At 39.7% G+C, this 14,692-nt stretch overlaps 1 protein-coding gene across 3 annotated transcripts in view; it reads left to right on the top strand.

The window, feature by feature from the left end:
- The window catches only part of LOC124162813 (THO complex subunit 2), a 109,387-nt gene that overhangs the window by 80,534 nt on the left and 14,161 nt on the right, over positions 1-14,692 (top strand). For all 3 annotated transcript variants that reach the window (XM_046539474.1, XM_046539473.1, XM_046539472.1), the window contains exons 24-29: positions 1,711-1,882; positions 3,117-3,276; positions 5,583-5,847; positions 6,874-6,914; positions 10,205-10,417; positions 10,576-10,633. In XM_046539474.1, coding sequence (XP_046395430.1) covers positions 1,711-1,882; positions 3,117-3,276; positions 5,583-5,847; positions 6,874-6,914; positions 10,205-10,417; positions 10,576-10,633 — 909 coding nt within the window. The remainder of the gene's footprint in view (positions 1-1,710; positions 1,883-3,116; positions 3,277-5,582; positions 5,848-6,873; positions 6,915-10,204; positions 10,418-10,575; positions 10,634-14,692) is intronic.

Raw genomic sequence — 14,692 nt, 5'->3', positions numbered from 1 at the left:
AGCCATCAATTTCCCATGTATGATATGTTTTAGTGTATCTCACAATTCTAATGTACTCACGGTTTTTCTTTAACCTTGATCTTCTTATATGCTGTGGTCCCCATCCAATCCTTTTTCCCTGCTCATGGCTTTTGAGGTAACATAGTGATATGCTATCAATAGTGATAATAGAGCATACTCCCGATCGTCCTAATGGCTAATGCGATGGGGAGAGGCAGCACGAATGATTGGAAAACATGGATAATCCAAACTTTGCTTTTATTTCTTTTAATTTTCATAATTCACGTAAATCAAACAAACCTTTATTGCTAACGCGTATTATCCATTATTTTAGATTGCTGTCTGGAATCGTTAATAGCTTTCTCTTTCCGACCGCGATCTTTTTCGCGGTAATAACATGATTGCCCTCGTAATCCCAGTGCTTCATGTAATGCCTGGTTTCTTAAAACCACATATCCGTGGCAGTGAGGTCACGGATTCGGAAAAGTGGTTTGCACAAATGCTTCGAAACCACTGTGCGACGTCGAAAACTACACTGACTGGCATCATGCCGAGTATTCGCGTCTCGCACAAGTTGCCTAGGATGCAACTGCTGCAGGACACGGATCCACGATCATTGAGCCCGATCCCGCACCGCGATGCTTGGAAAAGAGGAGCACGGAACTCCCGTGAAGGCAACGGGCACGCAATTAAGCCATCGTGCAGTAGCGGTTAAAGAAAACCAGGACTTAAGACAAATTGTCTACGCAGGCGAGTGCCTGGCTATGACTCTTGCTATCTCTACTTCCACTTCCCGTGCTGCTTTCACTTCCACTGTTCCCTTCCTGTGCAGTTTGGCCTTGACTGGTTACGGCATAGACATGCCTGAGTGCTGCGAAATCTCAGATTCCCTTGGAGCATATTCAACCGCATGCAAGGCCACGGCAATAATTACGCATTTGCGGTATGAAATATACATTGGTAGATTATCAATAACATTTATCTGAGTTTACGAATGATTAACTATTGAAGAATCTTCTAAAATTAATCAAGAGTATTTCCTCCGCCGCTGATCATCATCTTAAATGCTAGGGCAGACGTGTAAGTGAACTTGAAATATTCATTGTCAGCAAGTAAATAAAATAATGCCACTTTAAGAAGGGGAGACTAATGGAAATAATTAGCCCGGTGTAGCATTGTATTTTTAAAAAATGCTAATATCATGGTGTTTTCACGTCCAGTTTTATTTTTTTATAATAGTCGCAGAAAACTTTGAACAACCATGTACTCATGCACGGACAATCTGCAACCCGGATGACATGATGCAACCCCGTGAGAAAAAATCACCAGCAATTGCCATTTCGCTGATAAGTTGATAATGTGGCAAACTCATGGCAAACAGGTCACCCATCCTCAGCTAATCTTTGGCTTTTTTTCTTGTTCTGTTTTTTTTTTTTTTTTTTTTTTGAATCCTTCAAGTTGCCATCATTGTGCTGGAATGAACTTCAATGATTAAATATCTCTTGATGCCTTCATGATTAAGAAATAAGTGTATGGAATGGAAAATCATGTGGCTCGTTTGTGGAATTAATTATAATTTGTTGGTCATGTCAGTCATGAAATTGGAAAAATATGTATTCAGTCATGAGTCATACTTAATGTGAAATTTTAGCTCATGTTGTGTAGTTACTAATGCATGCTGACTTTAAATTATGTATTGACCTTTTGCAGAGAAAGAGAGGTCATCGGAGAGGCATGCCAATGAGAAGAGCAAGGAGGTGGCTAAGGAGAGCAAGGAGAAGAAGAGCACGAGTCGTCAAGTTGACTCCAGCAGCACCAAATCTGCTCCAACCAAGTCCTCAACTTCAGCAACTAGCTCTTCAGACAGCAAGCGAGATTCTGGGTAAGCTGCAATCCAGGCTCATGCCGGTCAGGGAAATAAAAATTGGGACTGGAAGTTGTGGAGTAATGGGTGGGTATGGTTGCATCACGGTTGGCTCCCCGTCCTGAGGGTCTGGGCTCTACTCCGAGAGGTAGAGGAGATTTTTCCGAGATTGCCCATTCCCTGCTTGAGTGATTTGTTTAGGGAACATACTGCTTTCCGTCCATCTGTCAGGTTGGGTGTTAAGCCATGATCCCCTTGGTGCCTTTCGTTTAGAGCAGGCCCCGGGTTTCCATCCACCCTTCTCTCCTGACCCTTCCCTCATGGTGCAAATGGCTTTGGCTGTTGGTTGCCTCCTCCAATTGCCCTACTATGGCATGCATAGAAGTCGTGGAAATAACAGGTAAGTTCGATAATTCTCGGATGAGAACTTGAAGTTAAAAGATGGAAATTTTGGTTCAAGTTTTTTTGGAAAATGTCCTGAGTTGACACTGTGGGACAACATAGCCGAGCCCTGTACCCTTGCAGGGCCATGAATGCCAGCAGGCCCACTACCAAGCAATTGAGCAAGAAGCTTGCAGCTGCTAGGGGATTTTTTCCTTGGGAACAGTACTGACTGCATACTTAAATTTTGAATCACTTGAGTGATCACAAATTTCATCAGGCTACAGACGCACTGAACATTCCTCCGTTTATATGTCGGGAAAATGAAATTCGTAATTTGGGGGTCTATTTCAGGAGACAATTCTTTTTTATTTTATGAGTAATGCTTAATATATCCTTAGTTGTGTAATCAGTGTACTAAAGATTTTGCATGATTATATGATTTTATGAACAATGTCCAAGGTCTTAGTGGTGTTCAAATCACCACTGAATTACTGCATCATATTCAGCAATAGTTAAATTTTGTCCTGGCAATAATGAACAAAAATGCTTCTAGTGCACTAAAGATTGAATACATACTCTAGTAATTTGTATGCGTAAATATTTTTTATGAATGTTGCTGTAATCCGTGAGATTGACTTTCCTCTATTGGGAAGCAAATATTTTCAGAAATAAATGTCTTTACTCTTTTTTGAACCAGAGTGTACAACACCTTCCTTATTTTTGTTCATAACCTATATAAGGTCATCCCATATATTCTATCATGGGGCATGCTGTGTCTAATTTTAGCCCTGTGTGGTACACATTGAATCCTTGTATTTTGTAATGATATTCCTATCATTGGATCTGTTATTGTTTTCCACTGCTGTAGGCAAGTCAAAGAAAGGGCCGACAAGGAAAAGGGGAAGGAGAGCTATGAGAGTAAGGAGAAAGTGTCGAAAAAGGAGGAACGCAGGGAGGAGACGGACAAAGAAAGGCGTGCCAAGGAGAAGAAGGAAGAGAAAGCTCTGCGGGAGGAAAGGATATATCGAGTGAGTATGCTTATCTCTTATTCTTAGTGACAGAAAAAAAGTTTTTATCCACATGGATGTTTTAAACTGTCAAGAAAAAATAACTTTTTATCACACTTTTTCCTATCTTTTATTTAATTTTTGGTGGGAAGCTATGCCCTCCGAGCATTTTTTAAGTATTATTCCCAAAAAATATGCACTAAAAAATGATCATTTCTCAAGATTAGTTATTTTATCAATGGTTCGAGTTGTGTAGGTTAAAATAACAAAAAATAATGTGGTTAGATCGTTATCAGTTTTGCACGTAATCTGTTATTTTTATAACACCATTTTTTTGGTACGAAAATGACAAACGGTTGCTATTGTTGCACCTTTTAATGTATCTTCTAAATTATATTTCATTGTGCAAAAATTCAACTGAGAAAAAAAAATTAATCGCCCCGATAGTGATTCGAATGTGTAACCATCGGTTCACGGACGTGTGCTGTAACCAATTGCACCACCGACACTTCTTCCAAGATCGTGGAAATTTGCAAACTATAACTGACAAGATGGTGTGAGGGTGACTCCGTTTAGTTTTTACTGTGGCTATTCCAGTTATGCTTGAACTAATATTTCATATCAAAAGTAGTATTTAGGTTGTATACTCTTGAATCAACTGAATTAGGTACATAACCACGTCTAATTTGGATGTAACTACAATGCCAAGTCACGCACACAATCATATCAAACTAGACAAATAGTTATACTTCCAAACCCACGGACACGTTTCCAATGCATTATGCTACATACATACACCCATGCCTCGCATAGCGCAATTTCGATATAGCGCAAATTCGTTCCTCGGGGAAACATTGCAACGCAGTGTAGCCTAATCAAAAATCTTAAACGCTCTCGTGATAAAACGTGAACTTGCGCTAAGTACACACAAAGTTGCTATCATTTTGCGCTAATTAATAGTATTACTTGCCTCAAATATTCTTTTTTTGTATACATATTAATCAAAATCCATTGCTGTGCAATTTGGCCAAAAGCATTACTTGTCATTAGTCGGCCTACCAAAGTAATTTATCTCGTCTTCTTAACAGAATGACAATAGTTGATTTAGATCATTAATTAAGCGTGGATGTAGTGGAAATGAGTATGTGTAAGCAATACGGTTTGAGATGTAATTTTTGCCGTCGTAGGTTATTGGGTGATTGACTTCCAGGTAGAGGGTCCACGCTAAAGCCTTCAAGGTCATCGGTATTCACGGGGGAGAAATGGAGCGGTGGCCGAGTTGTGTATGAATAGCATCAACACATAAAAGGGTCCACTATAGAGTCTCATACACAATGGCTTCATTCCCTCTCAGCAGTCGTAGGCCATCTGTGTCTCAGAAATACAGTGCAGCAGTGGAAGGTGATTTCGATAGAGCCATACAGAGTAATATCCAAAAGAGCAATTGCATAAAATAGGAATGTGGGTAGAAAAATCAAGAAGTTATCAAGAAAAACCATAAACCTAGAAGAGAAATTGAAAGAGGTCAATTGCTTTGAAAATTGAGAGCGTCAAAGCAATATTGCGCGTTAGTTTAAACTCACAATGCCTTATTCTGAATAAAGACGAATTTTAAACATCAGTGACCTCAGCCACACCAACTTCTACCAAGCACTCAACACGTACGGAAAGTTCATTGTGAATCTGTACAAAAAGACGAGGGTAAAAAATGGTGGTTTGAGTCAAATTTTGGATTTCTAAAGATTGCAGAAAAAATAGAAAATTTGAGACTCAAGCACAGATAAAGCAAGGATAATCCACAGCTGTGGATATTGAGGAGTCTGCTTTCTTATGAAAAGCAGAGTATCAAGTTATAGATAAAAAGATTTTTTTAACCTTCTTTTTGAGCCAAATGAAATTAACATTAATTTTTTTATTTAGTGACCATATCTACTTATTTTACTCCCTATTAATAATTTTTTTCTCTCCACGAGTGGGTGCTTTCATTCATTCATTTTAAATACCTTGAGCGTTGTAGTGGAAAAAAGGGGTACGGTCTTGGTCATCTACTTTTCATTAATTTTGAAAATATGTCTGTTACAACCTACAATATTATTAGGTTGGTTTTAATTTGATCTTATTTTTAATTATCTTCTTTGGAGATAGTTGGTGTGATGTTTTACTTGGACAGAAAAATAAATATTCTTAATGGTGGGGGACATGATCATAGTTAGTTGTGAGAAAGTTAGTGATTGTTGTTGTAATGAGTATAACAGTATTACATCTTTAATCCTCCAAGTGTCAAAGCCTTAAGTTGGACATAAAAATTGTGTTACTTACGTCCGTAGGAAGAGCAGCGGTTCTTGGAGCGAAGCTCAAAAGATGACCGCTATGCCGTGAGTAATTCTGGGACCATGAGTGGGGGAGACAGATACTACGATCGAGGTGGAGGGACGTATGGCAGCAGTGGAGGAGGGAGTTACCATCACCGTGGGGAGGCGGATGACCCCCACGACCGAGAGGACATAAGCAGTCTGTCCAATAGCAGCACCGGATCGGCCACGGGAGGCTCGCACCGCCGGAGCAGCCAGGAGCCACCTGAGGTGGATAGAGGTTAGTGAGCTTGAGCTTTGGCTGACTTCGTGTTAACACAATGACTCCTCATTTCTAATTCCTCGATAATGGGACATATAGTGAAAAGATGTTTAATGAAGTCTTATAGTGTCAAGTAAGTTCAATGTTATATCATTTCAAATTCACATTTTATTTCATAATTTTAATTAATTTTTTGTTATTAACAGCAGTTTATCTTATTTTTAAGGTGTTAATATTCTTTAACATACATGTTATGAAGTGACCTCTAAAACTGCGGAAGCAGTCAGGAAGGTATAGAAAAGTCTGGGAATTTGTCTGATTTCAAAAAATTACTTACAGACAAACATTCGAAAGTCCTAATTTAACATACAAAAGTGAAGTACAAGGTGTCAATTTTGAATGTACGGAAGTGTAAATTGTGCAAAAGTCGAGTGCATGAAAGTCGAGGACCACCTGTACTAATGAAACTTTTGATGATAAAATAATAGTAATTGACCACCTCAGTGGTGGTGAGTCCTTCCCTGCCACACAAGAGGCTGCGGGTTCGAGTCCTGCCTGGGTAGGTTGCCCTTATCCAGGGAGTGGATGTTTGTGTATGTTTAATTTTTAAGTTGAAACCCTGAAAAGAAGCACTGATGGCAAACCCTGGAGTAATTGATGTTGACACAGTTCTCTCGAGAAATTTCACCCTAACTCAAAATTGATCAAACTTTAATGCTGTAATAATCCGTAAATGAATGGCAATTTTTCCTGATCTCTCCTCAAAATAACTGTGAGCCCAGTGCTTTGTTGGTTAATACCTGTTCTCCTTCCTGTTGATCATTGCTTTAGGCATTAGAAAAACTGGTTTTGTAAATATATTCCTTTTAACAGTAATTGGTATTTGGATTTCATATCATCAGATATATTTGCTTTTGCAAATATATTCCAAGTGTATGCTGTGGTTAATTTACTATAGTTTCACTTAAGTATGCATCTTAGAATTTTGGTGTGAGCCCATTACTATTTCTAATTCATTCAATATGTTTTCCATTTTCACTGCAGATGCCAAGAGAAGAAAAATGGAGGCAGTATCCTCGTCGAAGGTTAGTATCGAAGTCTCCTAGTGGCTCCATTCCAATCTATTTATGGTGGTTGTGATAGTCGTGGAATGAGAGGCCCCCCGAGAAGGGAGAGGGAGGGAGGATGATGATGATGCAGCCAATGAGAGAGGAGGGGGAGGGGTGTCTCACTCCCGTGAAGCCTTGGAAGCGGTCGTCCGTCGTCTCGTCTCCTCCGAGCTGCCCACCAAACCTCCTAGTCTCTCCTTGCGGAAACCCACGCCTCCCCTCCAACCATGACGACACTCAGTTGTGTTGTTGAGGCTTTGAGTTGAGTCGCATTCTTAACACCATGAACTCACCCTCACACAACGTCAGAATGTCAGTTGTCCTCTCGGAAACATACACACACAAATGCACGTACACAAAAACACGGCAGAATGAGAGAGCTCCCCTTGTAAGCTAGATTGATAATGTGATTTGGTATAGGGAGTGCAAGAGGTGTTTGAATTCCTGAACTCTGTCTCTTGTTTGAATTGCTGAATTCTCTACGGTCTTTGCTCAGTAAATCGTGGTTTCAGAAGGCAATGAAGAGGCTTCTGGATGAAGTACATGCCATGGCTGATGCTGCATACCACCAGTTTTGCTTGCTAGGAAAGCTATTTTCCAAATGGCTGTAAAAATGACCAATTGAAGACTGCAAGCTGCATCAGAGGATTACATCTTTCATCGTCAATAATATCAGGATATGATCCATTCCAAGAAGCCAAGAGAAAAAGTGGTGTTACAAGTTTTTATGATTGCTCGAAAAATTAATACTTATTATTTTCTTAATGAGAGTAAAATTGGCTGGATAGAAGAAGTCCATCAAGATTGTTTTCTTCAGTTTCTTTTAATTTTTTATTTTCTGAGCATTGAAGTTTCCTACAAATTCATATTTGCCTGTGTTCTCATGTTATTACCTAATTTGATTTTGCCTGAAAGAGTAATATGCCAACTCACTGTGGATGAAGTAATTATTTATGGAAATAAACGCTGAAGAAAAAGAAGATGCAGTTTGGAATTTTGTCAATGGAGTGAAAATTGTTCTTATTATCAGGAAAACTTGGATGATTAGTGATAGGCCGTAGAATTTAATGTCTATGCTGATAAGATGCTGGTCGTAGAGGGTCTGGAGCATCTGTATTGTCCTGGAAACAAGCCTGCTGTGAAGGTGTTCGCTGCCCCGGTGGTCCAGGCTGCTCAAGGAGGACGTATCGGCTTGAATCTCTTCAGTTAAAATTCTATTTTCATCACTTCTTGTACATGGATATCGCTTCTGTTTAAAACACGTTGAGCTGTCATTGGTGTTCCTGTGAGCTGGAGCCTAAGGATGTTCGAGCAAGGCATTGTCAAGTCGTTCCTGATAGATTTTTAAGTTTCATTACTTCATGCAGAGGCCATTGCTGTTGAAGAGGCTTTTTCTATGTTACTCGAGGTTAAAGTCCTTGATGATATTGGAATCTTCAGCTGCCCTGAAGATGGAGAGCAGAGTTATCTGTTGCCATTGTAAATGGGTCGGATTTGGCCAAAATTGATAGTCATCGGAAATTTTACTGCAGGGTCATTAATGAAGAGAGCCTCGTATCTACTATGGGTTTTTCTTTTTAAATTGGACTTTTAATTCTTCTCTAACACAGTCCCACTATCCCATGTAAAGCTGAAGAAGGTAGACGGTACGTAGGAAAGTGATTCATGATAACGCATTGTCGTGGTGCATACAATCGTCTGATACATGTGGACTTCTGATGATTAATGGGAACTTTAGATTTCTATTGACTTTGTGCTGTGTGATGTCTGCCTGTCAAACCACTCGTCCCGCTACAAGATGAAGGCTGCTGTTGGAACGAGCCATGTTGATTGGAAGAGGTGATGACAAGGAAAGCCCATGCCCCCCTCGCCCCCCCCCCCCCCGACACTCATAACGTTGCTCCACGTACACTCACACCGAAGCCAAACACTCTTTAACCATCTTCCATGACAACACATCCCTCGTCAGTCCAGGCCTCCCTTCCCTCCCATGCCCACACGTGCTGTTCGATCCGTGGGAAAATGGACGCAAGGGAGCGCGAGATAGCAAGTGTGTTGTTGGCGAGATAGATGTGTGCGTGCGGGGTCGGTGTTGGTAGAGAGAGGTCAGCCCCATTGCGCGCGCACGCCCCCACGCAATTGGAAACAGGAGCCAACCTCCCCCTCCCACTTGGATTTGGAAGGCATATTCTGATGCATGCCATGGTTTGCTTTGCTGTGTGTGGCATGCCAATCGGTGAGTATTCTCTGGTCACCTTATATCTCTACCTTCTTTTGATTGGCACCCAGTTTTTACTTACCACATTCTTGAAGTCAGTCTGCCGTAATTGCCATCGAAGCTACTGTGGTAATGATGATGTCTCAATGTTTATGTTAAGAAAGGGCTACAATACATTAGTCATCAATTGTGACTTCATTAAGGGGTTTTGTTGAGTAGTTCTTCCTGAGTAATCTTCACTCACTGGGGTTGATTTTTATGTGATGGGCTTTGCTTTTTGTTTATCATTGGTGGATACTTTACTCATTGGAAATAACTATTAGAAAGCTATAATTTCTTGTGCACTATTTGCACACACAAGCTTGTACATCCTGCTTCTCAGTTATCTCTTGAACTAATGACATGATTACAGCTATACAAGTGAATGTCTTACTATGGGAAAGTTCAGTATAAAAATTTTAATTGGTTCAGTTGTCATTGTTAGTGTAATTCACGCCTGAAGAGTATTAATTGTTGCTTTAAATGGAGGATGTGTAATTATTTTATGATTCAAAACGGCTAGGATATTTGCTTCTATTACCATGAAGTGGATTTAATGAATGTTAGTGCCAAGGACATGAAACCCTTTTGTGTCAGGATAGTGAAAAAGAATGTGTTGAAAAATAATTTTTTTGTTTTGTACTATGAAGATTTTTTATAATTGCCACAATTCTTTGAAATATTTTTAGAAGGAACATTTTGTACAAATAATAATTTTTGTTGGAATTTTGGGACAGTTAATTTTTGAGTGTGTTATAATTCTCAGTCTAACGAGAAATTTGCTTGTTTCATAAAGGCACAACTGGCATTGGAAGTTAATATTCCCGTCCTTGGCTTATGCTTGATTTTTGCTAAAGTCCCAGTGGTTTATGTTGACGAGGCATTTGAGTGGGAAGGTGTGAAGAGAAACAAACCATTGGATCTTTGAGCGTTGGGTGGGCGGGTGGGGGGAGTGAACTAACCAGATATTCCCCATTCTTCCCATCCTGTCGGTCGATATGACTTTTAGAGCACAAAAAGTGACGAGCGTAAGGCAGCCGCCATGGAGGTGCCTTCGTCGTCGTCGTCGTCCGCAATGGAGAAACCCGAGAAGAAGGAGAGGAGCTCGAGCAAGGCTGGCAAGGAGAAGAGCCGAGGGGAAAAGATTGGGGCTCCGGCCATGTCGAGTGACATGGGGGAGGAGAGGGAGCCCCGGAAGGAGCGTAAGGTGGCGAGGAAGAGGGTGTGTTTTATCATCTTTTGTTTGTTTGTTTGCTCGTGTGACACTTTTTGTTTTCTCCTTTCAATATTTCTTTGGAGATGAGTGCTGAGATGATCTTAGAAATTTGCCACGAGTCTGACATAATCATCAGTTGGAGTTTTTTGCTTTGTTGCTTTTAGGATCGTGCGGAGGAAGCCCTGATCCTTGCAGAGAAGAGGAGAAAGGAAGAGGAGAAGGGTAATTTCAAGTTTATTTCTTGTAGATTTAAGCCCCATTCAGCACAGTTTAATTTGACAATGTTACGGAATACGCTTTCACTGATCTCAGCACAAATTGTGCTCCAATCAAGGAGTCAATCGTGGAGAACATAGGATAATTTATATTTCTCAAGATTCGCAAAACTATCTTCCTTGTTACTTATAAATTTCAAGAAAACTGAGTTTTCTCAATCAATGACTGTTTTCATTCGAGTTACTCTGTTTTTAGTTGTCGTGGACAACCAGACATTGTCTTAGAGATTTCAACTCCATAGCTACGCCAGTTTAAGTCAAGTTAATTAGTAATGAATAAGGCTAATTATGTTAATGTTCTTTGCATAAACACTTGCTGAACGATGCCTGAGTGGTAGCGCTGGGCCTCTTAATAAATAAATTTCCCTCAGTTGATGAAGACTTCTCTTTGGATGGTGTTTACAGCTTCTGCAGATACCTCACGTTGCCATTTCTTCTTAACCTACTTATTTTCTGATTAGTTTTATGGTTCTAAAATTGCCTCTTTTAACTGTTAGATCTATGTTATTTACAGTTAAAAGTTAATGAAACTACGGAAATATATGTAGTAAATATGTAACTACAGTATTATTAATGAAAATACTGGTGCATGCCAGAGTGTAGTTTTAATATTACTGCTCTCGTTTAGGGGTGCCTGCACTGTCCTTCATAGGGAAAGGACTTCTCTGTTAGGTGTCAGAGTTTAGGGTTTTGAATATTTTCCTTTGTATATTGATATGAAATTTAGGTTTTCTAAAAGTTTCCGAGTAGGGCTTCAAATTGGCAATAATCCTACTAAATTTCCAGCCTGTACTTTATTCTAAAATAGTAGTCTAAAATTTTTTGTATAGACTGTTTTTGGTGGATTGTGTATTCATAGAAGACCCTTTTTCGCCTATTGAAGTCTCCAGAAAATTTTGGTTTGAAAATTTTGTCGAACTGTTGATGTTATTGAGAAATTAGCAGCATGTTGTGTGAATAGTATGCAGGGCAACCTCGATAAAACGAGACCCCACGGTGCTCAAATAAACACTCAGGATAGCGAATTGTTGCTTTACCGGAGCTGGAGAAAATAATAGCCAATGAAACTATGGTCAACTCTTAGATAAGAACAGGATTGGAGTGGTGACAGAGATATTTCTAACCGATAGACTTGAGCATAAATTCAGAGGAAAAGCGATGTATTTTTTGCATCATTAAATTTCCTTACCTTCATAACCAATTGAAGGGTATCCTTTTTCATTTTTTGTTGCATAAAAGATATGAAAAAGGATACGCATCTAATGGAGCCTAAGGCCAACAAAACGTAGTATGAATGTAAAAAGTATGAATTTATTTATTTAATATTCTCAATAGTCATTGGGAAACATGAAAAAGTATGCAGATTTTTTTAAATTAAATAAACTGAAAGCTTTTCCCAGTTATTATCGCTAACAGTGCATTACCTGCCTCTAGAAGCTCCATGGCAAGAAACACCCTGTACTGCAAGGGTTTTGTCGGGGATTATGTTGTAAAAGAGTTCCGTTTTGTCTGCGTCACACGGGGAATACATCTTAAGATATTCTGCTAGGATCGTAGTCCTTTCTTCCACAACTTCGGGTTTACACCGCAGGCATCACCAGCAATTATGAAGGGAAATAGCGCTTTTATACTTTAAATTAGTATAACCTACCTTCCGAGCACTTGAAGTTCTTGATTCTCAATCTGTCTCTGTAATACTCTGCTTTATTCTTAATCATGTATGTAGCCCCCTTTCTCAGGAGTTCCTGCAGATTGAAGTGGGCAAAACCACCCTAATAAAGCTCCATCTAACTCTTCATGTTCTGCATTCCTTGGGCACTTTTCTGTGATGGTTTGCCCTCTTACATCATGGCACACATAATCTTCTCTTTCTTTTTTTTTTAATTGTGAAGAGGAAGATAAATTAATTACGCCACTCTCGTATTGCTCTGTTATTATGATTTTCTTGGTTGACTTGTTTTGCTTTTTTTTGCCATGCTCTCTACTCACACTACTCACGAATGTGCAAGTATGCTTTCGACTGCTTTCTGCCGTTGAGGAACTAAAGAAGATCGAGCATTCACGGATGTTAAAGCCACAATATTTTCATGAAAATGAACCACATATTTATTGAGTGACAGTTTACCACATAAATAAGACTGAGCACTCCATCTTAACTTCATTTCTAACAGATCGCCTGCAATTACCGAGATTAGGAACTCTTGGCGAAGGTTTTCTGGGAATTGAAACTCTCACTATGGCAAATGCCAATGCCAAAAGGGCCTCGTGATAACTAAGTTTTTTTGCATGTTAATCATAGGGTCAATTGATGGTGCATCTGCTATCCCATGTTATGGCAGGGGCCTCGCAATAGCCCATACACCCATGTCTCGTATAGCGCAAGGGATGCGTTCCTTGGGGTCTTTGCGCTATACGAATTTGCGTTATACGAGAGCGTTTTAACATTGGGAAGATAGGGATGCGTTCCTGGTAGCATAGGTATTGGGTATTGAATTTCCTCTAAAACATCTATATTCCCATAAAAAGCCTTAGAAAACATTATTTATATAAATGTTTATAGTTTAAAACATCTTTAAAGATAGTATGCACGCATTCAAAGACTTTTATTCACGTTAAAAAAATTCTTACGTGCTTTTGAAATTCCCTCCTGTCGTGCGGGTGGGCTAACATCTGATATCTCAGGGGATCGTAATGCGTTGCCGGCAGTTGACGATTTTTCAAACTAGTCTAAAAACAACTATTGTGTCACCCATGCCCTTTTGTCGCTCATCGAAATGACAGGAAAATGCTACTTTGAATGCCATTTCATAGCTAGCGGAGTTTATGAATGATAAATCATTTTAATTTGAAGTCCTCCGAGTCATTGGCAGCTACGTGAAACAGTCTTTAAATGCCTTGAAACCTGACCCAGGTTTTCCTTCCCTGAAAATGAATGAACAAAAATGCATTCTTTTCCAAAACAATATCGTCTCGTCAACACTAAAAACTAGTTGAGGGGGAAAGGAGCCACTTTCAATCACAGCTTGGAGTTCATCAGAAAATGTTGTGGTGGCTGCGCTATCAACACTTGCAGATTCACCTGATATCGCCGCACTGAAAATACCTGCTTGCCGTTTAAATTCTGGAACCAACCGTCGCTTTCACTAAATGTCTCGGAACGATTGCCACTCCCGTCTTTTTGTACTGATTCACTATGAACTTTCCGTATGTGTAGACCGCTTGGTTGAAGTTGGTGCGGCTGAGGTCACTGATGTTTCAACTTCGTCTTTATTCAGAATGAGGAATTTTGAGTTTAAGCTTCCGTGCAATATCGCTTTGACGCTCTCCATTTTCAAAGTAATAGACCTCTTTCAATTTCTCTTCTAGGTTTATGGTTTTTCTTGATAAATTCTTGATTTTTCTACACGCATTCCTATTTTTTGCCACATTATCTTGGTTTTTACTCTGTATGGCTCTATCTAAATCACCTACTGCTGAACTGTATTCCTGAGACGCAGAAGGCCGAAGACTGCGGGGAGGGAACGAAGCCATTGTGATTGAGACACTAGAGCGGACCCTTTTATGTGTTGATGCTATTCATGCGCAACTCGGCCACCGCTCCATTTCTCCCCCGTGAATACCGATGACCTTGAAGGCTTTAGCGTAGACCCTCTACCTGGAAGTCAATCGCCCGATAACCTACGACGGCAAAAATACGTCTCAAACCGTATTGCTGAAAAAAAAACTCATTTCCACTAGCCCCACGCTTAATTAACGATCTAAATTATTTATTATCATTCTGTTAAGGAGACGAGATAAATCTTCGGTAGGCCGGCTATCTAGACCCAATGACGAGTAATACTTTTGGAAATTGCGCAGCAATGAATTTCGATTAATATATAAACAAAAAAGAAGATTTGAGGCAAGAAATAATATTAATATGCGTAAATTGATAGAAATTTCGTGTGTACTTAGCGCAAGTTCACGTTTTATCACGAGAGCGTTTAAGATTTTTGATTAGGCTACA

The sequence above is a fragment of the Ischnura elegans genome, chromosome 7 (genome assembly GCF_921293095.1).
Source record: "Ischnura elegans chromosome 7, ioIscEleg1.1, whole genome shotgun sequence".
NCBI lineage: Eukaryota > Metazoa > Arthropoda > Insecta > Odonata > Coenagrionidae > Ischnura > Ischnura elegans.
Note: the sequence above shows the minus strand (reverse complement) of the source record. Positions and strands in the feature narration are given on the sequence as shown.